Genomic DNA, 27,732 nt, shown 5'->3' on the forward strand with positions numbered 1-27,732 from the left:
GCGGGGACCGAAGCCCGGAAATGGGAGTGAAAGAAGGCGCGAAGACGACCCTGGGGCGTGGCGGCCTCTGCGGCTAACGGGTCGCCGCCCAGTCCGCGGAGCCCGCAGGCCACGCCCCCGCCCAGCAGGCCCCGCCCCGAGACCTTAAGTCTCACGGCACCCTCCTGCCACCTCTCTGGAAGCCTAGCCGGCCGCGCCTTCGGTTCGAGTACTGTCTGCGCTCCGTGGACGCGCCCTCCACCTGCCGACCGACAGAACTGCCTGTACCCGCTTGTTCTCCTTGCGGCCCGGTGAGCCCGGCCCCGGCCCGCCCCAGCCCTGCACCCTCAACACCTGCCCTCCTCCCGCTACTCCGGCCGAGGGGACCCACGCGCCACCTTTAATTTCCCTCCTCACCTCCCAGCCTATTTTGTATTTTACCGTTTTGTCTTTTTTTTTTAACCTCTCTTCCTTCACTCTTTTCCTGTTTTGCCTTTGTTCTTTACCTGTCGCGCTCAAAAGGCTGTAATATAAGCCCTCTCCTCTGCCAGGGTGGGGGGCCTTCAGCGATGATCACCTCTCCCATTCCAGGCGGCTACAGGCCTTCCTAGGGCTCTTTCTGCTGGGAGGAGCTTTGAACTGCTTGATGCGGCCTCCACTGGGCCCATTCCAACCTCTCTAACCTCAAGCCCTGCTCTGGGCCCTAGTCTCTGAACCATCCTGATGCCCCCCCCCCACCTCACTTCCAGCACCCCCACTCACCAGAGTCTGCTGTGTTGTGGGATGCTTCCCCAGAGTACTGAATTACACTAAAGCAGAAATCTGTAAGAGCAGCGTGTGATACTAAGAGGTCAGACCTGGGAGAGAGGACTTCTGGGTTCACCCCGTCCTCCGCTGTGTCTGTCCCTCTCCTCCACTGTGTGGACTTAATTAGCCCCCAGCTGCCTGTGGGAAATGGACCCTGTTCCCTACCCTCACATCCCCCAGGCAAGGACTGAATACGCTAATGTGCCTTGGGCCTTTTCCTTTTGCTGGGTTTGTAGTCCTTTTAAGGCCCATTTCCCTTTCTAAACTCTCCTCCTTTGCTCTACAGGACACATAGTATGACCATTAGATATTTCGTCTACCAACCATTTTCTATGGAAAACCAAAGGGACCAGGCCATGATAGCCACTGGCAGCTTTGAAGAACGGGACATCTTTAGAGAAGCTTGACCTTGAAGGCCTCAGCGTGGGACCTAACAAAGCCGGGTAAGAGTCCAGTCTAAGGGAGGAGTCTTCTACTGCCTCAGCCCTGTGGTCTGGGGGCGGGGTCAGCAGGATATTAACAAAAACAACTGGCACCACCATCCCAGAAGGGTCACTCTTAGAGTTCACAAAGCACTTTCCTATATCCTTGGTCTTCTTCTGGCCCTTAAATTGACCCTGACAAGCCAAGGATGGTAATCCCCATGTTACAGAGGAGGAACAGTGAGGCCTCAGTGGGACAGTGATTAGCTTCAGGAAATCAGCAGCAGAGGAGAACCTAGTGTTCTAAATACATATTGTTGACTCAAGCTTTTGACTACCCTTGAGATTTCGATTAGGAATCAGATGTATGTTTTGGACTGTCCCTGAGACTGTGATAATCAGGTGAAACTGATTACTTGCTGGTGAGTAATATATGATTAATTCTTTCCAGTTAGACCTTAGTTTAGTTTAATCTACTTAGTAGGGTCTTTAGCACAGGGACCTTTGCTTCCCATACCTATGCCTCTGAAGGACCTGACTTATGGCAAACCCAAGGCACTATTCAAAATGGCAACTTAGCCTTTGCACTTGTCTCCAAGATGGGCTGGGTCTTATATTTCTCTGACCTTCACAACACAGTGCAACCTAGATCAAGGTCAGGACATGATTGACTCATGTTGTTATCATGTCTCCAGTGCCCAGAAGGGATGCCATTTTTGCCTGAACCTTCTCAGAACTGTCATATTGTCACAAGAGAACTGGGATGTTGGACTTCCTCATGAAAGGCCCTGCCTGGGCCTGGGGCTGAGAAAACAGGAATGAAGTGACCTGGGCACCAGTGTAAAGCAAATTGTATAAGCTTTGGAGCCTGCAGACAGGACTCTTACTAAGTTCCCTCACAGGGCTGCTCTGAGAAGTAAGTGAGCTAATAGAACGTGCCAGAGGGGTGAGGAAAGGTGTGGAGCACTTCCTGGGAAATGAGAATGTCAGGGCAGGGACTCTGCGGGTTCGGGAACACCTTCATCAACCCCTTCTGCTGCCTGAGTGCAGCCTTCGCTGAGCCTCATGTGGGCCAGGCTCCAGGGAAACATGAATAAGGACAGCAGCCGAGTGCTGAGTAGCCTTTGGATTTCCCGTTTGCCCAGCCACCTGGGATGAGAGGCCCAGAAGGAGGAAGCCTGGTGAACATCTTGCTTCCATCCGTCTGTGTGTTCACTACTGTCACCACATCATTCCTCTGTTGGCCAGCTCTTTCCTCACAGCCCCAGCAACAGGGATAGCCAATTAGGTGGGGCTCAGAGTAGCCACTCCTCGTCAAAGTAAACTCAAGGGAGAGAAGCAGGTCACCCTCCCCCACTGGGGTGCTGGGCTCACTTCCTCCCAAGGCAGGGGAGGAGGGTGTTTTTCCAGTTTTGAGATCAAAATGGGGGTTTTGGTTTCCTTCGTCATTCTTTATAGCTCTGACCTGCACTACTTCCCCATCCCCACCTCTCATGGAGACATGGCTCCCCCTGTATTATAGGATGAGAGGAAACTGGCCAGAGAGGGAATAGTTTTCCTGTGTTACACAGCAGGCTGGGAGAGGAAGGAAGATACTCTTAGCCCTAAGAACTGCACAGTATCCTTCAAGTCCCAGCCAAATGTTACCTTTCCTAAGTCTTTTCTGACTACCCACCCTTTCTTCTCTCACAGTGGGGGTGGATGTTCCCTCCTTTGAATTTTGAGAATACGATTGATTCTGCAAGCCCTGAATGCAGCTTGAAACACCTGCCCACCCCCAGTGCCAGATAATAAGCCTCCCTCTAGGGTAGATATTGTCTCAGTGAACCAGCGCCCCGCGAAGCAAAGCGAACTCACTGAAAGAGTGACTCTAGAGAGTCCAAGCTGTGTGTGGGCTGGTGGGGAAGAGTGAGGCCGAACTGAAAGGGCTGAATAGGTCTTGTTCACTCCTTTTCTTCTAGACTTAGACAGTTCCAGACTCATAGGAACCTCTGCTGCTTAAGACATTCAGGGCGTAACACCTATGGGTTTGTACCTGTCAGGTCTTAGTCTGGCTGAAACCTTCCCCCCTCGTTTGCCTGCCCTCTAGACAGAGCTGCAGAATCAGGAACACGGGGATCAGTGAAATCTCTGTAGCCCGCAGACAAAGGGCTGGGCCAATGCCTGTTTGCGAGGCAGTACTAGGACAGCTGTGATCCGGATACTCCACGTGGTGAAGGAGACGGCTTCTCAGGCAGAAGTTACTTCTCCAGCCCCTGTTTCAGTACCTGTGGAGCTCACTCCTATTTGCCTTCAAGGGGCAGCTCTGAGCCCTTGCTTAGGAGGGGGTGATGCTATCAGAGAAGGTAGGGGCGGGATAGTAAGAGAAGTTCTGAAGGTTTGGCTGCTGATGGACCTTATCTCTCCTTGGCTTAGTCTCCGGCAGAGTTCCTCTGTCTCGTCTTGTTGCTGACAGAAGGTGCCCCCTTCTCCAGTTTTTGTTCATCTCCTGGGAGGTTGCAGGAATCGTCATTATGGTTGGGTTCAAGGCCACAGATGTGCCCCCTACAGCCACTGTGAAGTTCCTGGGGGCAGGCACAGCTGCCTGCATTGCTGACCTCATCACCTTTCCCCTGGATACTGCTAAAGTCCGGCTACAGGTGAGTGGATGAAGCCTGCATTTCTGAGGGTGGCTAGTCCGCTCCCTCCCCGAGACACAAACTCCTCAAGGGCCAGTGGGGTTTTGGGGACTGTAAGTTTTAGAGCACAGGGATGGCAGGAGATGGGGAGGGCAACCAGCTGCCTTGGCCTTGCAGATCCAAGGAGAAAGGCAGGGGCCAATGCAGGCTGCGGCCAGTGCCCAGTACCGCGGGGTGCTGGGCACCATCCTGACCATGGTGCGCACCGAGGGCCCCCGCAGCCTCTACAGCGGGCTGGTCGCCGGCCTGCAGCGCCAGATGAGCTTCGCCTCCGTCCGCATCGGCCTCTACGACTCCGTCAAGCAGTTCTACACCAAGGGCTCTGAGCGTGAGTGTGGAGCTGGGCCATAGGCCTCTTGGCCTCTTCTCAGTGATGGTCGATCCTAGTTCTTCCAGCCGCACAGTTCCTTTAGGCCCCAAGACCTCTAGGAGGAATTTCAGATCAGAGGTCCCTGATTATTCTGATGATTCCCAGGCTGAGTTAGGCTCTGAGCAGGGCATCAGCTCATGACAGTTTTCATAGCCACTTCGGGAGCAGGTGGTATCATCCCCGTGTTCCAGCTGGAGAGGCTGAGGCTTACCTGGGGTGGAGGAGGGGACTCAGCCAAAGGCTCACAGTGAAGAGCCAGGAAACTCCCAGGACTTCAGCTTTCAAGGCCAGTGCTTTTCCATTTCGCCTTCTCAGCATGCCACATCCACCCTCCAGTTTACACTTGTGGAAACTGAGAACCCAGATCCAAAGGTTTCCTTTTCCCAAGATCACATGTCAGGGAAAAGTAGATGAGGGATGAGAACCCAAGTCCTGTGAATCCCAGTCTGAGAAAGCCTTTCATGTTTTTCAAATGGAAATGATTCTCGGGAATTCCCTGGTGGTCCAGTGGTTAGGGCTTTCACTGCTGGGGCCTGGTTTCAGTCCCTAGTCGGGGAACTAAGATTGCACAAGCTATGCAACGCAGCCAAAAAAAAGTTTCTCATTTCTCAGGGCCATTTAGGAGGTGAAATGAAGTGAATAGAAATGCTTTATGAAAGAAAATAGCATTAAGTCTCATTTTGTCCTGTTCCTTGCTCTGTCCCAGTGCCCGGCACATAATAGACACTGTATAATGCAAGACATTCTTAGAGCAGAGCTGGACTGGGTCTTATTAACAGGGGACACTGAAGACAGGTTTCAGTGATGTGGTTCTGGTGAGGAAAGGTGGACATTAGCGGGATCCCAGCTGGCCACTGACCCCCATGGCTTTCCGACAGATGCCGGCATCGGGAGTCGCCTCCTGGCAGGCAGCACCACCGGTGCCTTGGCCGTGGCCGTGGCCCAGCCAACGGATGTGGTGAAGGTCCGGTTCCAAGCGCAGGCCCGGGCTGGAGCTGCCCGGAGGTACCAGAGCACTGTTGAGGCCTACAAAACCATTGCCCGAGAGGAGGGGTTTCGGGGACTCTGGAAAGGTGTGTACCAGCTGTTTTCTCTTCCCCGTCTTCCCCTCCCCCTACTCCCTGGCCTCACATAGACACCCTTTCCTCCCATAGGGACATCTCCCAATGTCGCTCGCAATGCCATTGTCAACTGTGCTGAGCTGGTGACCTACGACCTCATCAAGGACACTCTCCTGAAGGCCCACCTAATGACAGGTGAATTAGGGGAGATGATGCTGGGTCTCACCCTTCCCCCAAAGCAGGAGCCAGTGTGGATCTGCCTGGAGACCACATCCTTCATCCCATTTCCCCTTTGCTTATGCAGTGAGTTTCTCTCACTGAATTGAAGCCAGCTGGGGTGAAGTTGCCACCATGCACCTTGAGGCCCTGAGGCTACATGGGCAAAACGACTCAGAGGCACTGGGAGAGTTTCCCACTGGAGTCCCTGGGTCTAAAACCACGAGACCATAGTTACTTCAATCATCTCCTTCTGGAATTATTGGGGGAGGAGTCCTGATGCCCCCTACTCCTCCTTGACAGACGACCTCCCTTGCCACTTTACTTCTGCCTTCGGGGCGGGCTTCTGCACCACCGTCATCGCCTCCCCTGTTGACGTGGTCAAGACGAGATACATGAACTCTGCCCTGGGCCAGTACAGCAGCGCTGGCCACTGTGCCCTCACCATGCTCCAGAAGGAGGGACCCCAAGCCTTCTACAAAGGGTGAGCCTCTGACCTGTCCCCCCAAGTTCCAGGCCTCCTGCCCCCCCGTACCTGTCACACAAATGAGAACCACTGGGCCTGAGTGGCAACCACATGTCAACAGTTTCTGATCCTGGTCCTGGCATTCTCATGCTCTTAACTCCTCCCTCCTGGAGCTGCTGTCATGCCTGTTTTATGGGTGTTAGAACGGAGACTCCCAGGAGACTGTTGCCCACAGCTCCATTTCTTGGGCCATCCTGACTTCCTGGGAGGCAGAGCATCTGTCAGGATGCCAGGGTGCACTAGAGATGACCTGTGTTTTCTCCCCCTCTAGGTTCATGCCCTCCTTTCTCCGCTTGGGATCCTGGAACGTGGTGATGTTCGTCACCTACGAGCAGCTGAAGCGGGCCCTCATGGCTGCCCGCGCTTCCCGGGAGGCTCCCTTCTGAGCACCTGCTGACCCGATCAGCATTGGCTCCAGCTGCAGCCTGGCCCCGCTTCCTTTTTCTTCCTCCCCTTCTCCCCTTCCCTCTCTTCCCATCCCTCTCTTCTGCTCCCTCTCCCACCACCTCCCTTCCCCCTCCCCACATTCTCACCCCTCAGCTCCCCATAGCCTCTCACAGTCCAGGTGGAGTTGACCCCAGCTGACACTGTGGAAAGCCTGGCATTATCCAGGATCTCAAGCCCCCAGTCCCCTAGAAAGCCCTCAGCCTGACTCTTCATCCTGCTTCCTGCCCCCGAGCCCAACTAGCACGTCACCCATAAAACAAGCTCAACCTTGGCGTCTCCTCCCTCTCTATCACCACAGGTCTTGGTCTACTGGGCCCTTTTGGCACCTGGTGGGCAGGGGAGGAGCCACCTGACTTGAAAAGGGGGGCGGGCCTGTCTTTCTCCAGCAGTCCGCTCTGGTTGGAGACCATCTGGTCCACCTCCGTCTCCAGACCAGGCCAGGGCTGAGATGGGAAGTGAAGGAGCGGCCTGGAGTCCACAGTTGCCTGGCTCTCTCGCCAGACCACTTGAGCTTTCACTCACCAGCTCCTGGTACTCCAGCACCTGCCTCCAACCCCTCAGTAGGCCCTGGGCGTGTTATTCTGCAGAATGAGTGTTCCTGTTTGCCCTCCATCTCCTGTGCTGCTTGGAAGATTTAGAGGAACTTGGGGATCTTGGATGCTGTGACTAATTTTATTCCACTTTACAAGTGGGAAACCCACCTCCCCCAAGTCCCAGGCCTAGTGAGGGCAAGTCCATCCTCCACAGTCACACCCTTAGGGGGCAGCATGGCCTACAGCAGGCTGCAGAGCAGACACCCAGCCTCAGCCTGAGGAGTCTTTCCATTTAGTTTCACCCTCACCCCAGGCTAGAGATCCCAGGCAGGGAGGTGATGACAAGCAAGGGTGTCAGCCTCCCTGCCCCTCTTCCTGCTACCTGGCCTCAGTCAGGAAAACAGATGGGCAGAGCTATTCTGTTTCAAGGGTTTGGGGACTCTGAGGTTCCCCTTATCTCAAGGCATCTCATGTACAGCTGGGCCCTTGGAATTAAGCCATCCAGGCCCATTTTATAGATGTCTGAAGAAGCTGAAGGCTGGGACAGGTCACGCAGCCAAGGACACATAGGAGATCTGCAGCTGAACTGAGTCTGGGAACCAGATTCCTCCCTCCCCCTGTGTACCAGTGCTGGGGAGCTGGTGCTGGGGTCCTTCAGGAGTCCTGTTAGGTGGCTGTGGATCCAGGCCCAGAGACCTTCCTGCTTCAGCCAGCTGGTACTACCAGGCCTTCCCCAGTAGTCAGAGTTGGAGGCTGGGCCCTTCAGTGCTCAGGCAAGGGGTCCCACATGTTAGGGTTGTGGAGAAGGAAAGAGGGCCCAGGATTCCTCACTTGAGCTGAGGTGTCAGTCCCCAGGAGGGACAAGGTTGGGTGTCATGAATCAAGCCAGGGTGGCAAGGGGTCAGCCTAAACAGGGGATCCAGTCAGTGTGCTTAATGCACCCTAATTCTCACATTAATCCTGTGAAACAGGCTATTCACTGTTTTGCACCAGAGGAAACCGAGGGGCAGTTTGTTGCCCCAGGCGTGTTTGTCAGCTGGCTCATGGAACAGTCTTGTGTTTCAGACACTCGCTTGGGCATGAGACCACCAGACTTCATTGTTCTAGGAATGATCCTGAGACAGGAACTGGGAGAGGTTGTAGGAACACTGACCAGCATACCAGTAGGCCGCAGTAACTCCTCCCTCACTGCCTGTAGAATACCAGACACGCAGCACTGAAGACCACACTGACCTAATAACGATCTCCTAAATGGCTCTCATCAGGCCTGAAACCAGGCTTCCTTGAGAATCACCACGAGGCAGAGGTTAGGAGCAGGCCCTACTGCTGGCCTAGAGGAGAGCTAGACTGCCAGAGTTTTACCAGGCAGGTCCTCACCCACTCGCTGTCAAACCAGGGCACCTAGTACCACCTCTCCACCTAGGTCCTGCCTCACGGCAGAGTCTGCTCCACTCCTCTGGTTTCTACTCATAACCTAACCCTGTCCTTGGGGACTATAAGACTTCAGCTCAGAAGTAAGGTGTGGAATCCTTGGCCTGCAAGATAGGGATCATAAACAGCTTCAAAGAGGTGAAGTGATTTGCTCAAAGGCACACAGCTGGCAAGAACTCCTGGGGGTGTACCTAACTCCAAAGCCCACATTATTTAGTGAACCGTGGGTCAGATTCTACATCTCAAGGTCTGCAGCTTTCTCCCTGATGGCTTGAAATGGCTTAAGCTAATATGATATTTTGAATGGTGGAATCGAAGCAATATCTATTCTATGGGGCCCTCTTTTGGCCCACCTCGTTTTTTTTGAGGCGGGGAAGGGGCTGCACTGCGAGGCTTATGGGATCTTAGTCCTCCAACCAGGGATTGAACCCTCACTTTTTTTTTTTTTTTTTGAACCCTCACTCTTGACAGAGAAAGCAGAGAGTCCTAACCACTGGACCACCAGGGAATTCCCTCTGGTGTCTCTTAAGTCATTCCATGTAAGTGGCCACCCTCTCTGTCATAAGCTTGAATCTCTCCTAGCCCAAGCCCAGACTTCAGTGAGGGGTGCCTCCCTGGGCACAGAAGGCAGACTGGGGAAGCAGGTGTGGTCTGCACAAGCCCAGGTGGGCCTGGAGGCTGGCACTCCCATAGGCCATATTGGCAGCAATGCTGTAACCCTGATACCTATGCCATGAGTTCACCAAGCACTTTCACATCAGTGAGCAGCCTGAGGAGGGTTATGGGTTCTGCTTTACCAGCAAGATGGATAATAATGTCCAAAGGGGCAGGGGCAGGATTAGAAGCAGAGCCCAGTTCTAAGAACCTGCCTAGTTCTAGCTCAGGACCCACTGCACAGAACCAGCAATGGAGACTGGCAAGGCAGAAACCTAAGCCATTTCTGGCACTGTGTCCTTTGCGCTGCCTCTAAGCAGAGTGAAGTTGTGAGAAGTGGCCTTCAAGGTTCTGATGTAGCTTTGCCACTGAGCCCTGTGTGACCTGGGACAAGTGTTTTGCTCTCTGTGCTTCAGTTTTCCTGAGTACACTGTGACTGTATCACACTAGAGACTGCTCTTCCAAAGAGCTTGTGTCATGAGAAATAGATCTGGGGACCCTCAAAGATGATGCCTCATGCACCTCACTATCAAGGTGGGAGCACAGAGGCTCTGAACCCTAAGAGACCTGGCCAGGCTCACATAGGATGGGGTCCCAGCTCCTCAATTTCTTGGGCCCCGCCCTTGCCTCTGCTCCACGAGAAGGGCTGTATAAAGCTCTTCTCCATCTAACACATAACTCTCCTGGGTGTAGCTGGAGGATAGGAAATAAAACTTTATTGTGTCAGTTCAAAAGTCCCATGCCATCCAGTCCTCATGTCCTGTCTGTGCAGTGGGCAGGCTCCCCTGCACACCCTGAGGCTGGGTAGGGGTGGGGTCAGGCCCCGCTCACTTTCCCCTTCCCTTGCTCAGCCTCCAGCCCACCCGAGTTACGAATTACGTTATGTCAGCAACGCTTGGCGCAGCATCTGCTTCTTCTGGGGTGTGAGGCGGGTGGGGAACTGGATGTCGAAGTAAATGAAGAGGTCCCCCTTCTTGGTGGGGTCCTCCGGCAGTGGCATCCCCTCCCCTGGCACCTTCTTGAAGTACTTGGGGCTGAGATAGGGGAAGATGAAAGAAGGGAACTCAGAGGGCACGAGAGCCAGACATCTGCCCCTGCTCACCTCAGGCATGCAGCAGTCACCAGCTTCTAGAACCAGTGGCAGGGGAGAGGAGACTGGCTTGTTCCAGACAGCTTGCTCCCTGGAAATCCATTTACACTGAGTCTCTGATTCCAGAGGATTCCAGGAATCTCATTTAGATGGAAACCAGGACAAGGAGGGAAGGAAAGTGAGCAGACCCTGGGTTGGAGTGGGGAGTGCTTGGTTGCCAAGCTTCCCACACAGAGGACTGGGGAAGGGGCTTGGGGGATGCAGCTTAGAGTTCTGGAAATTCTAGAGGATGAGGACAACAGGGATTTCCTAACAATGGGGGCCTCTAGCCTCCACGATGACTTCATACAAGTAAAAAAGGCACTCCATTTGTCAAATGAATGCAGCCCACAGCTTGGCCAGAATGGGGGCTGGATTTCGATCCCTCTCACCCCCTTGAACTGGGTGCCACCTGAACAACTGTACCAGGCAAGCCTCTAAGGACCAGGAAGCCCTTCTCCCGTCTATTGGGGCCCAAGTAAATGGACTCACTGGACTATGTCATTGATGGGGATGTTGAGCAGACGGTCATCTAGGGTCTTCACCTCTACAGTGCAGCAGGTCAGAGCCTAGGGGACATGAAGGCCAAAAGTGGGAGTGGTCCCTATGTCCATTTTGTTTGGAAGGTACTTTATGAGACTATCTGATGCCAGGCTCTAAGCTGGACCTCAAGGAGACAAAAGGATGTTCAAGGACTAACAGGTGAGTGAGCTGAGCAATTACCTACCTTCAGGAGTTCACAGTCTGGGAGAAAAGAGTGACATTGATATATGTTATGATAGAGGGAGGTAAAGGGGTTGGTGGAGCCCAGGTGATCTGCCCACCCTTTGCTCCTCCACTGTGCCCACTCACCTTGCCCAAGGGGATGGAGTTCACAAAAAACAGGTTGTCATTCTCCCTGCGGAAGCGAGGGTGTAGCTTCTCTTTTACAATGAAGATGATGTCGGCTGGGATGATGTTGGGACCCTGGGCAGGGGAGGCCAAGGGGTGACAAGGACTAATTGGCTATGGACCTTGGCCAAGTTCCTTTCTCTATTGTCTCCAAATCTTCATCTGAACAACAAGGAGATTAGACCAGTTTTTTCTGGAAGGGCCTTTCCATTTTGGCCTTAGAAAGAAACCTACCCCAATGACTGCACACACCCACTCCCTGCCCATCACCCTCCCCTTGCCATTACTTTGCAGCCCAAGTAGATCAACACAGCTGGAGGGCAGCATACTGGGTTGGGGTCAGAGTACTGCCTGCAAGACTGTCCTGCCACGCTTCATTAAGCCCCAGAACTCTGCTGGAACTCCTGTGGGAGTTCGACAGAGGAACAGAGGAATCAGACTGGCCCCTACCCACCAGGGCTTCCAGTCTGGGGGAAGCAGGGACACAGTGAATCCTCAAGACTGAGATAAAGGGAACCCAGCGGTGGCAGCTCAGAGAGAGGTCAGGGACGGCTGCCTGCAGAGGGGAGCTTTAGAACTGGGTGGGTTTTTTAATTTAATTTAATTTAATTTAATTTATTTGGCTGTGATGGGTCTTGGTTTTGTGACATGTGGAATCCAGTTCCCTGACCAGGGATGGAACCTGGACCCCCTGCACTGGGAATGCAGAGTACTAGCCACTAGACCACTAGGGAAGTCTTAGAGGTAGGTCTTGTGGGTTTTCAGAAGTAGGTGTTTCATAAGTGAGAAAGAGGCAAGAGATATGGGCAGAGGAATTCATCTCTCTGGCTCCAAAGATACCATCATTCCTTCTCTTTTCAGAATTTGAGGAATCAGCACGCTTTGGACAATAATTTTATATATTTTTTTAAATAAGTAATTTAAAAGTATTATAAATAAATGGCTTCTGAGTAGATCCTACAGTTGGGCTTTACTCAGAGAAACACACAAGAAAATCAGGAAGGGTACTTCCCAACGGTCCAATGTCCAAGATTCCACATTCCCAATGCAGGGTCATGGGTTTGATTCTTGCTCAGGGAACTAGATCCCACATGCTGCAACTAAGACCTGGCACAGCCAAATAAGTAAATCATTTTTTGAAAAGAAAATCAGAGCATTGATGTTAGGACTGGGATCTTCTTTAAGCTCTGGTGCTCTTGCCCTGAGCAGGTCCCTTCTCTCTCTGGGCCTGTTTCTCACTCTGCAAAATGAGGAGAAGTTCTGGGTGACCCACTCACCGAGGCACTGTGGGAGGCTCTGTCCCTCAGAAGGGGCAATAGGTATCAGCTCATCTCCCCTGCAGACTGGTCTCCCTTCCAGAAAGTGTTCCCAGGGGTCTCCTTCCTCCTCAGTCTTCCCATCACACGAACCCAGGTAACTGACCTTAGACAGCTTTCCCAACCCTTACCTGGTCCCCTTCCTTCTCAAAGGTGATACGTGTGCCCTGCCTCCAACCAGGCTTTACATCGATAGTGAGGATCTTGTCTTTGATGGTAGAGGAGTACCCATCCTCGTTCAGCACCTGTAGCGAGATGATGGGGAAGGAGGTAGGCTCAGGATTTCCCAGCTGGCTTTAACACACGTGAAAGATGCTCCATGGGATCTGTGCGCAGCTCAGTCCTCCAGCACTGGGAGAACCTGTCTGAGCCATCCCTACTCCCATCGTATTCCACTGGAATCAAGAACTTATGATTCCAGGATGGCAGGATATGTCATAGGGTTGGGGCCTGAGGTGCCAAGCATTCCCCATGAGTTGATCAAGGTCACAACTCCAGGCCTAGAAATTACATGGTCTTAGTGACTGGCAGACACATGGTGAACACGCACTCACTTGCTCTCCCACCCCAGAGGCTCTGACCTGGAGCCTCTGGCAGATCTCTTAATCCCAAAGGGAAAAAAAAAACGGAGGGCAACATGTCTTGGCCTCTGCCAAAGCATTCCTCTATCATCCATCTATTTCCCAATCACATGCCCAGTTGGTGCCCTCCCTGCATGGAAAGCATGGCTGCGGCTGGCATCTCCTCTGCTGGGCAGATGTGTGAGGGGTCTTGCTTGGGTGCCTAGCACAGGGCTGGACCAAGGGACAGGGGCCAGGATGGGGTCTGGGACCTGAGGCACTGAGGGTCTTCTTCAACCAGTCCCCTTTGGAAACATGCCATGGCCCACCCTCCATGCCCACATGGCTCCTTCTTACTCCTGAGGCGAACACCCAGAAGAAACCTGCAGGGGACTGTCAAGAAACACCCAGAGGGCAGAATTCACAGGAGACTCCTCCCATCCAGAGCCTTCCCACTTCCCTCAGGGATGGGGCTGAGCTGAGAAGGGAAAGAGTTGGTCCCCATTAGGAAAGCACACAGAGGGGATTCCTACAGGAGGAAAGAGCCATGCTAAAACCCTCAACTGTCCCTTCCAAACGTCGGATTCTATAATTCGACCATCCTAGGGCTCCAAATCTAAGATTCTATGCTTCTGTAAGACCATAGCTGAGGTCTCCACTTAGGATCAGGGAGGAGGTGACCAGTAGGGTTGGAGGGGATAGAAGATGGCTCCCAAGTACTCACCCTTCGGGAGATCTTAATTTTCTTGGTGCAGCCAAAAAATAGGTCCTCCAGGGACAGGTAGAGGTCTCGTTCGATTGGAGGATCCTGTTTCTTGACCCCTCGGCCCCGGAGCCCCCCAAATTTCAAGTCTACCTCGTTTCCTTCTGGATCAAAAAACTCTGCAGGAGGTGGGGAGAGGTGAGGAGTAAGAGAAATTATGTCCAGAAACTCAGATTCACAGACTATCCCTCACCTCTTCAGTCCCCAAGTGTAACACCTAGCCCCCCATTCCCACCTCACAGACTTGAGGCCTGTTTGGCCAGGCCAGTGCGCTGCCCTTGTAAAAGGGAAGCACCTTTGTATTCTATTACAAGGTAATCACTAAATGGATATTGCTTATAAGCTTAAATTATACATAAAGGCCCATCTCTGGGAAAAGGAAATGGCTACCCACTTTAGTATTCTTGCCTGGGAAATCCCACAGACAGAGGAGCCTGGTGGGCTACAGTCCATGGGGTTGCAAGGAGTCGGATACAACTTAGCAACTAAACAACTGGGAACCCCGCCTCCCAGGTGATGAACATTAAGCTAAAATGCCTTTGCTCCGCTCACAGGAGACATGCTGACCAGGCTCACCTATGAATGACTGAAGGGAGGAAGAAATGAATACATCCTCTCCTAAGGCTGAGTGAAACTAGGAGATGTTTGACTTTCAGTTCAGTTCAGTCGCTCAGTCATGTCTGACTCTTTGCCACCCCGTGAACTGCAGCACGCCAGGCCTCCCTGCCCATCACCAACTCCCAGAGTTTACCCAGACTCATGTCCACTGAGTCAGTGATGCCATCCAACCATCTCATCCTCTGTTGTCCCCTTCTCCTCCTGCCCCCAATCTTTCCCAGCATCAGCTCTTCTCATCAGGTGGGCAAGGTATTGGAGTTTCAGCTTCAACATCAGTCCTTCCAATGAACACCCAGGACTGATCTCCTTTAGGATGGACTGGTTGGATCTCCTTGCAGTCCAAGGGACTCTCAAGAGTCTTCTCCAACACCACAGTTCCAAAGCATCAATTCTTCAGCGCTCAGCTTTCTTTATAGTCCAACTCTCACATCCATACATGACCAGTGGAAAAACCATACCTTTGACTAGATGGACCTTTGTTGACAAAGTAATGTCTCTGCTTTTTAATATGCTAAGTTGGTCATAACTTTCCTTCCAAGGAGTAAGCGTCTTTTAATTTCATGGGTGCAGTCACCATCTGCAGTGATTTTGGAGCCCAGAAAAATAAAGTCAGCCACTGTTTCCACTGTTTCCCCACCTATGACAGGGAGGCCTGGCGTGCTGCAGTTCATGGGGTGGCAAAGAGTCAGACATGACTGAGCAACTGAACTGGGATTGGATGCCATGATCTTAGTTTTTTGAATGTTGAGCTTTAGGCCAACTTTTTCACTCTCCTCTTTCACTTTCATCAAGAGGCTCTTTAGTTCTTCTTTACTTTCTGCCATAAGGGTGGTGTCATCTGCATATCTGAGGTTATTGATATTTCTCCTGGCAGTCTTGATTCCAGCTTGTGCTTCTTCCAGCCCAGCGTTTCTCATGATGTACTCTGCATGCAAGTTAAATAAGCAGGGTGACAATATACAGCCTTGACGTACTCCTTTTCATATTTGGAACCAGTCTGTTGTTCCATGTCCAGTTCTAACTGTTGCTTCCTGACCCGCATAAAGGTTTCTCAAGAGGCAGGTCAGGTGGTCTGGTATTCCCATCTGCTTCAGAATTTTCCACAGTTTGTTTGATCCACACAGTCAAAGGCTTTGACAGAGTCATGTTTGACTTTACTCCTCCCCTTTTAGTTTAAAGGAAGGCTGAATTCTAACTCAGGCAAGATGGTTCTTTGGCACAATGGGTCCCACCATCTTCTTGGTCTCCTGACTTTGCAAATAAAGTTGCTATTCCTTGACCTAACAACCCATCTGTTAATTTAATGGCCTGTCCTGCAGTGAGCAGTACAAGCTTGGACTCAGTAACTCCTCAATTGCAGATCCAAAGATAACCATCTCTTGAGGCTCTCCACCGCTTCATCCTCCTCTTTAGACTTCCTTCACCCACACCTCCCTACCTCCCGTCCCCCCCTCCCCTCCCCCAACTCTGGGCAAGGGCTCATCAACTCTGGCTGCCTCAGGAGTGAGAGGAGTGTCCTCTGGTGGCAGTGGTTGGTAGTGCCAGAAATGACGTGTTAGCTTTTGTGGAAGATGGGTCATAGCATGCAGTCCTCCCTACCCTCCCCCAGACTTCATTTCTCCTCACTGTTCAGCCCAGCTCAAGACCACTACAGATCTCAGACTCAAGTTCCTATAAAGTCAGCAGCTGAGACCAGGGAGAGGCAGGGTTAATCACTAACCAGTTAGAGAGGTTGCCAATATGTCCCCAAACTCCTCTTTCCTCAACTTCTTCTACCCCTGCCCAGCTCTATGCTGTACAATGGAATCTTACATGCAACTATTAAAATAAGGTAGATCTGTATGTAATATAATGTATAATAAGAGAATCTCTAAGATATAAGTGAAAAAAATCAGTGTAAACAGTGTGGTCCCATTTCCTTAACAAGATGAAAGACTATGTGAAAATAAATCTAAACTCATAAATGCACAGAATATTTCTAGAAGGATACATAAACTGTAACAGTGAGTGACTACTTCTTGGGGAAGGAATGGAGGGCTGAAATTTATTTCTTTCTCAATAAATAGGGTTTTTAAAATATATATATATGGGGCTTTCCAGGTGGCTCAGTGATAAAGTGGAGAAGGCAATGGCACCCCACTCCAGTACTCTTGCCTGGAAAATCCCATGGATGGAGGAGCCTGGAAGGCTGCAGTCTATGGGGTCCCTAAGAGTTGGACACGACTGAGCGTCTTCACTTTCACTTTTCACTTTCATGCATTGGGGAAGGAAATGGCAACCCACTCCAGTGTTCTTGCCTGGAGAATCCCAGGGACAGGGGAGCCTGGTGGGCTGCTGTCTATGGGGTCGCACAGAGTCGGACATGACTGAAGCGACTTAGCAGCAGCAGCAGTGATAAAGAATCCACCTGCCAATACAGGAGACAACAGGAGGTGTGAGTTTGATCCCTGGATCAGGAAGATCCCCTGGAGAAGGAAATGGCAACCCACGCCAGTATTCTTGCCTGGGAAATCCTGTGGACATAGAAGCCTGGTGGGCTACAGTCCACAGGGTCGCGGTTGGACACGACTTAGCGACTGAGCATGGATGAGCACGCACACACACTATATATATATTTCTTAAAGTAAACAAAACTACTCAAAGAAAAGCATCTTCTACAGCTATATCCTTCCCTAGTAAGGCAGAGGGGCAGGCAGGGCCTCTTACCGTTAAAGGGGTTATCTCCTCCAAAGAACTCATGGAAAACCTTTTCTGGGTTGCCATGGAAGACGTAACCAGTTGTCCATGGGGTCTGCGATCCAAACTCCAGAGGAATTCCGCCCTTCAGACCCTCCTCTCCAAACTTGTCATAGATGCCTCTTTTCACAGCTGTGGATATGCGTCACCTTGACAAGGGGCCAGCATGGGGGCTAAGAGAGCTGGAGGGCTGGGAAGCCAGAGGATATGGGGCAGAGAGGAAGAAGCAGGGTGAAAACAGCCTTATTTCTAAAGTGGCCATGGTCTGGAAGTCTTTAGAGGGAGACACTAGAAGTTAGGGATTTAATTTCACCCTGGGTAGACCTACGTATGGCCCCATAGCCCAGAGGAGAGATGAGAAAAACTAAAACTTGCTGGGGAGGGTTGGGGATTGGAGAAGAAACCAGGAGACTGAGGGTTGGGCTATTGAGCTGGCGTTTGGTTTAACTCAGTCATTACAGCTACTGTCTTATGTGGGTAAATACAGTCCTAGTGCCTTGAGCCTGTAGGATATAAGAAGTCAAGAGCTGCCAAATTCTAGAGCTTGGAAATCCTAAGAGTCCAAAGTCCTGAAAATCTGGGGCTGGGGAAACTTTAGTGATCTTCTGGCCACTCTCCTGCACAGTATCCACACAGCCTCCAGGACAGTGTTTAGGGAACCCACGTGGGCACTGCACCCCACAGAGGCGAGGATCTCTTTCCCCAGGCTTCAGGTTGCCATAGCAGAGAGAGATTTCCCAATCACAGACCTCGCTCTGTCCCTTGGTACTTATGCTGTCCTCAGGGAGAGAGAGATTTGGCTTCTTGGCACTCTGGGAATAACTGGGTGTGTCTACCTCAGCCTTAGCCTTCTTCCCTGGGCAGCAAGGATCTCACTTTGCATCCCTGCAGGGGACAGGTGAGGCCTGGGGGGTGTTGGGGAGCCCCTGCCCCGGGCCCTGCACTGCTGAGACTCAGGAAGCAGGTCAGCCTAATCTGGGGGCTCTCCACACCATGTCCTCCACCTTAGCTTGTGTCTGCTTTGCTTAGATTCTGCGTCGGGAAGAGGAATGCTTGCTCTCCATTGGGCCCCCTCAGAAAGCCTGACACTCTTCTGAGTGAGGAATGACATTGAAGGAATGACATTGAAGCCGGGGCGGGAGGTGGGGGGGAGCGGTTTGCAGAGGAGCCACCCTCACGCTCAGCCCCAGTCACTCACGGTCACTCAGCACATCGTAGGCCTCTGCTATTTGCCTGAATGTCTCCACTGCACCTGGCTCAATGGATCTCAGCGGGTGGTTCTTAAGGGCAAGTTTCCGGTACCTAGAGAAGAAGGATTAATACCTTGAGGCACAGTCCAAGGCTCAGAGCTGGCTCTGCTGTCAGCTGCCTGCCATTTGTACAGAACCTGAAGTGGAAAAGCTGAGTATCTTTGGCTCCAAGTTTTCCTTTGACCCTTACACCCCTGTTCCAGTGAAAACTCACACTGGCTTTTCGTTCTAGATAATGTTTTCTTTTTGCCTCTTTATTTCCGCAACTATTGCAGAACCATGTCTTCCTATTTCCAGTCCCCCCCACCCCCACCCACCCCCGACTCCAGTTTATTCTGTGTGCTGCCGCCAGTTTGATTTCTCTCTTTTTTGTTAACTTGCCCTTTTAAGATGCTCCCTGACCAAGTCACTCTCCTGCCTGAACCCTTCACTGGTTCCTCCTTTGTCTCTCTCTCTTTTTTTTTTTTTTCTTCAAGGAGTCAGGATTCAAATCTCATGCAGCTCCAGAGTTTCTCTCTTTTTAAAACAACAAAAACATTTTAAAAAATATTTATCTGGCTGTACTGGCATGAGAAATCTTTAATCTTCATTTCGGCATTTGAGATCTTTTAAATGATGCTTTCAAACTCTCAGTTGCAATATGTAGGATCTAGTTCCCTGACCAGGGATCAAACCTGGGCCCCCTGCATTAAAAGTGTGGAGTCTTAGCCACTGGACCACTAGAGAAGTCCCATAAAAACTCAAAAAAAATTTTTTGGCCATACTGCACAGACCAGGGATTAAACCCAGGCCATGGCAGTGAAAGTGCTGAATCCTAATCACTAGGCCACCAAGGAAATCCCCGCCCTTTGAATTTAGTGTAAAACCCGAACGTCTCTTAAGATTCGACTCCTCCTTCTCACTCCGCCCTTCTCACTCACTCCCCTTCCTTGCTGCCACAGCCTCTCTGGTTCTTCTCTCCAGACTCTGCACTCTGCACGCTGCACTGCTCATGCCTTCAACGCTCTCCTGCTTTTACCTGGAATGATCAACCCTCTCCAGCCCCCTTCATCTCCTCCTGGCAAATATTTATTCATCTTTCCACATTCAACTCAGGGGTCCGCTCCTCAATGATGCCTTCCCTGACTGCAGCCTCCATTCTAGATTAGATTTCCTTTCCAGCAGCGGCAGTGCCTTTGATGCTGGTATTTAGCACACAGTGCTCCCGCTGTTTGATGGGCCTGTGAGTGAGTCCCTCCAGCTGCTGTGTCCAGTTCTGCGTCCTCAGTGCCTCTCACCAAGTGCAATGAGTGAATGAGCGACATGAACTCACCATTCCACAAGGCAGCCCTTTTTGCTGTGGGACCGCTCTGACTCTTGAGTAACACTTTTCTTTTCCTGAGCTGGGTCTGCTGTTCTGCAACTCTGTCTCCATCCACAAGGGTCACAGTTCTGATCTGGGGCCTTACAGATAGAATCTGCTCCACCTTGAAAGACTTGAAGGCAATTGTCACAGCCTCCCTGAAAGTCCCAAATCAGCCCTTCTCACTTGCAAAGGTTGTAGTTAAGTATGAGAATTGCAATAAAACTCTAACAGTGACTAAAAGTAATGAGGTTTGAGAAGAGTTCAGTTTTTCATATAAACTTGAGGGATTTTAAGATGATTCTTGTGGCACCTGCTTTCCTGAGTGGGAGAGAAAGGGGTGAAGTCACAGCCTAGAAGTGGCAGCCTAAAATGAATAAGAACTTAATAGCTGGGTGATTATGAATCACTTTGGTACTTTACTTCATTATATGTTTAGTCTTTGTGTGTCAAAATCTAGGTACTCCCATAAGGGAGTGTCTCAAACAAGTGATTCATGCTTTAAGAGTTGTTTCAGGGAAGAAGGGTTAAAAACTGTCATTTAGAACATAAATTGTTTTTTTAATCACTCTTTATAAGACATGGTTTCAGATGCAAATGACTGCTCTGCATTTTCATCTCATTATCTCATATAATTCTATTTCAGTACCACAACAACTTTTTTTTTTTTTTGAGAGATGGGAAGACTGAGCTTCAGAAAGGTTAAGTAATTTGCCCAGATCCTACAGCTAACAGGTAAGAGAACCTAGGTTCAGACCTCACTCCTTCTAATGCTTCAGTCAGTTCAATTCAGTCGCTCAGTCATGCCTGGCTCTTTGCGACCCCATGAACCGAAGCATGCCAGGCCTCCCTGTCCATCACCAACTCTCGGAGTCCACCCAAACTCATGTCCATTGAGTCGGTGATGCTATCCAACCATCTTACCCTCTGTCGTCCCCTTCTCTTCCTGCCCTCAATCTTTCCCAGCATCAGGGTCTTTTCAAATGGGTCAGTTCTTCCCATCAGGTGGCCAAAGTATTGGAGTTTCAGCTTCAACATCAGTCCTTCCAATGAATATTCAAGACTGATTTTGTTTAGGATGGACTGGTTGGATCTCCTTGCAGTCCAAGTGACTCTCAAGAGTCTTCTCCAAAACCACAGTTCAAAAGCATTAATTCTTCTGCGCTCAGCTTTCTTTATAGTCCAACTCTCACATCCATACACGAGTACTAGAATAACCATACCTTTGACTAGACGGACCTTTGTTGGCAAAGTAATATCTCTGCTTTTTAATATGCTGCCGAGGTTGGTCATAGGTTTCCTCCCAAGGAGCAAGCATCTTTTAATTTCATGGCTGTAGTCACCATCTGCAGTGATTTGGGAGCCCCCCAAAATAAAGTCTCTCACTGTTTCCATTGTTTCCCCATGGATACAATGCTTCTAATGCTTAGGTTATCTTTCTGCTTTCCAACTGCCCTTTCTCCTTGTGACATTTCCCTAGACACGTTTCACTGGCCAACCAAATGTTATGAACGGTGGATGACATCACAGACTATCCTGAATTGTTCTCTAATTGATTCATGAGTTTGTGTCTTATTTCTCAACCACTGTAGACTCTCTCCAGTTGGCTCACTGAGATCCCTTACTGGATGTGATCCATGGTAGGCAACAATAGTAGGCAAGGTGACTGAATATTCGCTCTGCCGGTTACTAGGCAAATGGTCCTGGGACAATAATGGTACCTGCCACTCACGCTGTTGTGAGGATTAAACAAAATGATAGAAGCTTCTCAGAACAGCATCTGCACAGTTCAATGGAGTGTAGCTATTGTCACTAGCCCATGAAATTATCCTAGATTCCTCTCTTTTTCTTTACCCCACAATGATCCAATTAATAACTAAGTCCATTCTCTCTTCTCTCTCCAGCTCACTACCCTGCTTCAAGCCTCATCTTTTTGCCTTGATTATTGTGACAGCCACTGAAGGGGTCTCTCTCTTTCCAATATAGCTTCCACATGCCCTGTATGTCCCCTTTTGTAACATTCATCAAGCTTACTGTGACTTATTCAACATCTGTATTCATCAACAAAATTAAGCTGCACGTCTGATTCACAGTAGTATCTCCAGCTGCTGAGACCACACTGAACCCACATAATACTCACCAAAAAACATTTTTTTCAGAAAAATCTTCTGATTCCTGCCCCAGATTTCTCAGAAATACTACAAAGTCCCCGAGACTTGATGGAACTATTCAGAGATGGGATTTATTCAATATCAAAACCCCACGTGACAGCAGAATAAAATTTGTAACACATCTGGCCAGGTCACTCTCCCGTTCGCAATCATGTGGGTCTCTACAATATTAAGGGTAAAGTCTCCTTTGTTCTCACTTTATTGCTAGGAAGACCACGGTACCCAGGAGAACAGACAGGGCATAGAGGGTAAGGGATGATGAATTGGGAACCCTGACCCAACCCAAAGCCAGGATGCGGTTGTGCAAGAAGTAAGAGAAGGAACATGGTTTACCTTGCCTGCCCTAAACTGTGCAGGAAAGTTCAGTTTGGAAGAGATAAGGGTGAGGCCTGTCCCAGCACAACCCAAAAGCTTTGCTCCTGCCCCAACTTACGCATTCTTGATCTGAGCATCTTCTGAATTGCGAGTGATCTGGAGCACAGAGTAATAATCCTGGCCCATGGCTGGCCGGTTGTCAGTCAGTGGATAGTCCTGACTCCCGCGGCAGGTCTGTTAGTCTGCATTCCTTGGTTGCTCCTGACAACCACACAGGGGCACTCTGGGAGTTGTAGTCCTTCCTTCCTAAGCAAACCCCCTTCTCACCTGTGCCTGTAGAGGAGGGATTGAGAGAACTAGGACTGACTCTGCGAGCCTGATAAGAAACCAGGGTTTTTAGGGAGAGTAGAAATCATTTTAATTAAGTTTTCAGAGCAAACAGATTTGGCTTTTTTTTTTTTAACTTTATTTTGCTTTACAATACTGTATTGGTTTTGCCATACATTGACATGAATCAGCCACAGGTTTATTTTAGAATGTTTTCAGATTTTCAGAAAAGGTGTGAAGATAGCATTCTCGTATGCCCCACACCAGGCTTCCCTTATCATAAACACATTGCACAAGAATGGTACGTTTGTCAGAAATAATAACCCATATCCATATGTAATCTATGGGGGCTTCCCAGGTGGCGCCAGTGGTGAAGAATCCATCCACAAACGAAGATGACACGAGAGAGGCGGGTTCAATCCCTGGGTCAGGAAGATCCTCTGGAGTAGGAAATGGCACCCCAATCCAGTACTCTTGCCTGGAAATTTGAAATGGGCAGAGAAGCCTGGTAGGTTACAGTCCACGGGGTCGTAAAAAGTCAGACATAACTGAGCGACTGAGCACATACATAATCTATAACATAACTCCATACTTTATTCAGATTTCCTAGTTTTCACCCTAGTGGAAAAAACCCTAGGTTTTTTTCTTTTCCTGTTCCAGGATCTGATCCAGGAAATAATATTACAATTACTTGTCATGTTTCCTTAGGCTCCTCTTGTTTACAGCTATTTCTCAAAATTTCCATGTTTTTGATGACTTTGACAGTTTGAGAGTATTGGTCAGGTATTTTGTGGAATGTCCCTCAGTTGGATTTGTTTGATGATTTTCTTATGATTTAGGCTGGGGTTGGGGTGCTTTTGGAAGGAAGACCACACAGGTAAAGTGCTATCCTCATTCACATCAGGTCAAAGGTGTGTACCATCACGACTTATCACCAAAGACATTGACCTTCCTTGATCACCTGCTGAGGCAGTGTTTCTCAGGTTTACCCATTTCTGGCTTGTACTCTTTGGAAGGAAGAGTACATAACCCACCGTTAAAGAGCGGGGAGTTCCATTGCACCTCCTTGAGGGCAGCAGTGCCGTTTTCCTCTCAGTCACCCACACCCAGCCACCAAGCTCAGACCATTTTACCTCCTAGACACCTCTCGAGCTCCTGCTCCACTTGTCCTTCTCCTAGCCATGGCCTTGCTTTGGCTTTCTTCTCTCAGTAAGGCCACCATGACTTCCTCCCTGTCCTGCCACCTTACCTCTACCCTGCCAAGACCTCACTCCACTGACTGCCCAGTTAATCCAAGCTGTTCATCCTGGCACACACTCTGTGATCGGCCCCCTCATACTTGCTCTTACCTCTCACACACACCTGTAGCACCAGCAATTGCCCAATTAACCATTCTCTCTCTCATACTCACCTGTGCTGCCACCTCTGCTCAGACCCTCCCCACCACACCCACCACGGACCCTGGCTTCAACCCAGATATTTTTTTCTTATGAAATAGTCTGCATGCACAAGAGCAGCATTAGAGCATTTGTTATTGAAGGACAGTTGCCCCTGTGTTCCCCTCCCTACTTATCCCTCTCTTAGTCTATTATTATTGAGTTGGCCAGTAAGTCTGTTCAGGTTTTTCCAAATCATTGAAGAGAAAAACTAGAATGAACTTTTTGGCCAACCCAATACTATGCCTTGTATCTGGTGGTGTACTGGTAAATGGTTAACAGGCTTGCCAGAAGGGAAAAAAACAAACAAACAAAAAACCGCCCTGAACTACAGCACTCACCAGTTCCTCTCAGGTTGGCACAAGCCATCTCCACATACTGCTGCATGCTTCCCAAACATATGTACCTTTTCATAGTTTTAAACTTTCTAGAAATGGTATAATCTATGCAAATGGCATGTTGGTGCATGTGTATGACATCTTCATAGTGGCTGTTTAGCACTCACTGCTGATCCTGAATATTTGGGCATGTGTGTCAACTCTGCAAGATAATGTCAGTTTTCTGATGTGGAGATTCTAATTTACAATGGCAATGTAGTAGTATATGTGTGCTCCTTTTTGCTCCACATTCTCACAATTCTTGGTGTCAAAGTTTTAAATGTTTGCTGATATAGGTGTGAAATAGCATCTCACTGTGGATTTTAATTTGCATTTCTTGGTGGAGGTCTTTTCATTTTTATTGCCAATTTTTTTCTTCATTGTGAAGTGCCTATTTACATCTTTTGTCCATTGTCTTTCTGGGCTGTCCTTTTTTAGAAAATTGATTTTTTACTCTTTATGTTTCTTTGTTGATAATATAAAATACAAACCCCTTCCACCTTGGAGCTTGTCTTTTTAGTGTTTTTTTTTAAAAAAGGGGTCAAATTTATCAACCTGTTTCTTTTGGGTTATAGTTTTTGTGTCTAGTTTAAGAAATATTCCCCATACAAGGTCATAAAGATCTTCACCTGTATATTCTTCCAAAAGTCCATTTGACTTTTAAATCTTTAATCCACTCAGAACTTATTTTTCTATATATGGTTCCATGGAGGTTTTTTTCTTTTTGATATCCCATTGTTCCAGAACCATTCATTCAACAGTCTGTTGTTTTCCCACAAGTCTGTGTGACTGCCGTGTTAAGTACAGAAATCACCTAAATGTATGGTTTGTATCTGGACTACTGCTGTGGCTCCATGGGTCTGTCCCTGAGTCAGTACCTCGCTACAGCCCTTCCTCTTCTCCTCCTTCTTCCTCAGGGGTAATTTCTCTAGATACTTAGCCTCCTATTCCTCTCAAAGGGAAGTGTGTTATTAAGAAAGGAACTAATATCAGTCATACAGGGAAAGAGAGGTGCTACATTTTAAAACTCATCTCTCATTGTGGATAGAAATTCTTGATCATTCCCTGATGACATTTCGGATACTAATGACCGAAAGAACTCTCCTGGGTCCTCTGAAGACACACTACTACAGAGGAGGGCCTGCCTCAAAGTATATAGAACTTTCCTGTTGTTTGAGGCAAAAGATCTATTTTAGGTATATTTGGAAGTGACAAAACACACTTTTGGAATTGGGTCAAAGGACAGAGAAATCAGCTAGAAATCTAAGACGTAAAGGATAGCTGTTGGGGGAGTTGAGTGGTCAGTGACCATATCTTGATGTTGCTGAGCTCACATGGCATCTGTGTGACTTGAAGGAGGTGTACTTAGTGGCCCCAAGTTTAATTTTACCTGAATAAATGGGAGTATTACTTCCACCACTGAGTTGGTGCGAAAATATTAAATAAAACTATACAAAAGTATGTATCACATGGAAGATGTTCCCTTAGCTCTGATGCAGCAGAGTCAGAGCCAAATCCTGTTAGTGACTGGTTTCATGACCTTAAAACAATCATTTCTTAGCTATAGTTGTCTGCTTGTAAAATGAACATACAAACATACATACAAACAAATTTACATCATTGTCTGCTTGTAAAATGAAAATGTGGAATTACTCTTTATATTTTTTGCATTTCTGAGCTTTCTCATGGATTTAATTTGCATTTTTATTTAACTACTAATATTGAACATTTTTTCTTGGGTACTGGCCATTTGTTTTACCTTTTTTTTTTTTTCTGGTTATGCAGCTTGTGGGATCTTAGTTCCACAACCAGGGATCAAACCTGGGCTCCCACAGTGAAAGCACTAAATTGTAACCACTGGACTGCCAGGGAATTCCCTGTTTTACTCTTATTACCAGAAAAAAAAAAATCTTATTAAACTCAGATGGTTGGGGGAAGGCTTTGCTTTATCTGGGACTGGCTGAATGGAGAGGAAGAAGGAGACTCTAGAGGAACACCAGCTATGCAAGGGCTGTGGTGAAAGGGAAGGAGATGACCTGGGTGGGTGGAAAATTGGTTACTCACAGTGGTATTGAGCAAACGTGAATATACTGAGAATTATGAGAGCCAGGCTTCTCATTTTTGGAGAAAGGAGGTATATAGAGAGAAGGTGGAGTTGGATTGGAATTGGTGACATCAGCGTGAACTCATGATTTTTAATATATATAGAATGATGGATGTAGAGACAGGTGTATAGATGTACTATCTTCTGATAGGGCCTAGAAGCAATAATACCCCAGGAGTAAAGAGCATATTATTGCCCAGATCTTGATTTCTGAATACAATTATCCACTAAAAGAAACCAGAGCTATTTAGACAAATGACTGATTCCAGGCCTGGAGTGGGAAATCATAACTTGAGGCTTGACTATCTTATGGGGCCAGAGAATGTGCAACAGCTCAAAGAAGGATGGAAAAATGTTAAAAGGACATAAGATACAGCTTGGAGGAGCCCCCACTGGCCCAAGTGAGACAATCTAAATATCAAAATAAATCACAGTGTAATTATAATGGATTATAATCTATAGAATAAAAGATGAATCTATGAGTTATTTATAATAATATATCTATGACAAATGAGTGAATGAACAAATAAATCAGGGAGAAGGGAAAGTTCTTCCTTACAGTAGCATGCTGATTATAAATGTAAAGGGAATAATGGAATTAGAAAACCACCATTTGGCAATTATCATAGGAATAACTGATTCAGACAGAAATCATTAAAGAATGCTAAAACTAGTTGTTTTAGTTTTACAAGATTGTTGAGGAATAGGATATTTATATAGTTTCAACGTAGTTCTCCCTCAAATACTTATTAAATTTGCTGTGGAGAAATCTCATAGATATCATTTTTATTGACTTAACTTTATCTGACTAAAATAAAAAGGATGGACAAAAACAAGAGTTGGCAAGGACATGGAAAAATTAGAACCCTTACATTGGTGGGAATGTAAAATGGTGCCGCCACTTTGGAAAATAGTTGGCAGTTTCTCAAAACATTAAACCTCGAGTTACCATATGACCAAGCAGTTCCACTGTTAAGTATATACCCAATAGAACTAAAAACATATGTTCACAGCAGCACTATTCATAATAGCTAAAAAATGTAAACAACCCAAATGTCTATCATCTGATGAGAGGATTAAAACACTGTAGTATATCCATATAATGGTGTATTAGGGCAACTAGTGGCAGGATAATTTTAGGAGGCAATTTTAAAGCTGCAGGCAACAGTAGAGATTGACTGTTGTCTGTGAGAATGAACATGGGAAGTACAAGTGGAGGAGGTGGACAATCCACAGTACTTGAGGACTGATTGGCTGTGCATTGTAAGAAAAG

General features: G+C 48.6%; 2 protein-coding genes across 3 annotated transcripts; one reads left to right on the forward strand and one right to left on the reverse strand.

Annotated features, from left to right (window-relative positions):
* Positions 1-6,778, forward strand: UCP2 (uncoupling protein 2). Of its 2 annotated transcripts, XM_018058858.1 has the most exons (8): positions 1-290; positions 1,073-1,229; positions 3,624-3,847; positions 4,004-4,214; positions 5,135-5,329; positions 5,411-5,512; positions 5,837-6,017; positions 6,331-6,778. In XM_018058858.1, the coding sequence occupies exons 3-8, from the start codon at positions 3,722-3,724 to the stop codon at positions 6,443-6,445; spliced, it is 930 nt and encodes a 309-aa protein (XP_017914347.1). In that variant the 5' UTR covers positions 1-290; positions 1,073-1,229; positions 3,624-3,721; the 3' UTR covers positions 6,446-6,778.
* Positions 9,823-22,461, reverse strand: DNAJB13 (DnaJ heat shock protein family (Hsp40) member B13). Its single transcript, XM_005689963.2, has 8 exons — positions 22,334-22,461; positions 18,336-18,439; positions 17,108-17,269; positions 13,745-13,902; positions 12,592-12,705; positions 11,106-11,219; positions 10,746-10,822; positions 9,823-10,158 (listed from the first exon to the last, which is right to left on the reverse strand). Exons 1-8 carry the CDS (start codon positions 22,399-22,401, stop codon positions 10,005-10,007), a joined length of 951 nt encoding a protein of 316 aa, XP_005690020.1. The 5' UTR covers positions 22,402-22,461; the 3' UTR covers positions 9,823-10,004.

The sequence above is a fragment of the Capra hircus genome, chromosome 15 (assembly GCF_001704415.2).
Source record: "Capra hircus breed San Clemente chromosome 15, ASM170441v1, whole genome shotgun sequence".
Taxonomy (NCBI): domain Eukaryota; kingdom Metazoa; phylum Chordata; class Mammalia; order Artiodactyla; family Bovidae; genus Capra; species Capra hircus.

What these genes read in the sequence shown, in the direction of transcription:
- UCP2 (XM_018058858.1), top strand. Translation starts at nt 3,722, where the DNA reads ATGGTTGGGTTCAAGGCCACAGATGTGCCCCCTACAGCCACTGTGAAG. An exon ending in CTACACCAAGGGCTCTGAGC is followed by an intron (nt 4,215 to 5,134) that starts GTGAGTGTGGAG and finishes GCTTTCCGACAG; the next exon opens with ATGCCGGCATCGGGAGTCGC. An exon ending in GAAGGCCCACCTAATGACAG is followed by an intron (nt 5,513 to 5,836) that starts GTGAATTAGGGG and finishes CCTCCTTGACAG; the next exon opens with ACGACCTCCCTTGCCACTTT.
- DNAJB13 (XM_005689963.2), bottom strand. Translation starts at nt 22,401, where the DNA reads ATGGGCCAGGATTATTACTCTGTGCTCCAGATCACTCGCAATTCAGAA. An exon ending in CTACGATGTGCTGAGTGACC is followed by an intron (nt 17,270 to 18,335) that starts GTGAGTGACTGG and finishes GCATATCCACAG; the next exon opens with CTGTGAAAAGAGGCATCTAT. An exon ending in ACTCCATCCCCTTGGGCAAG is followed by an intron (nt 10,823 to 11,105) that starts GTGAGTGGGCAC and finishes CATGTCCCCTAG; the next exon opens with GCTCTGACCTGCTGCACTGT.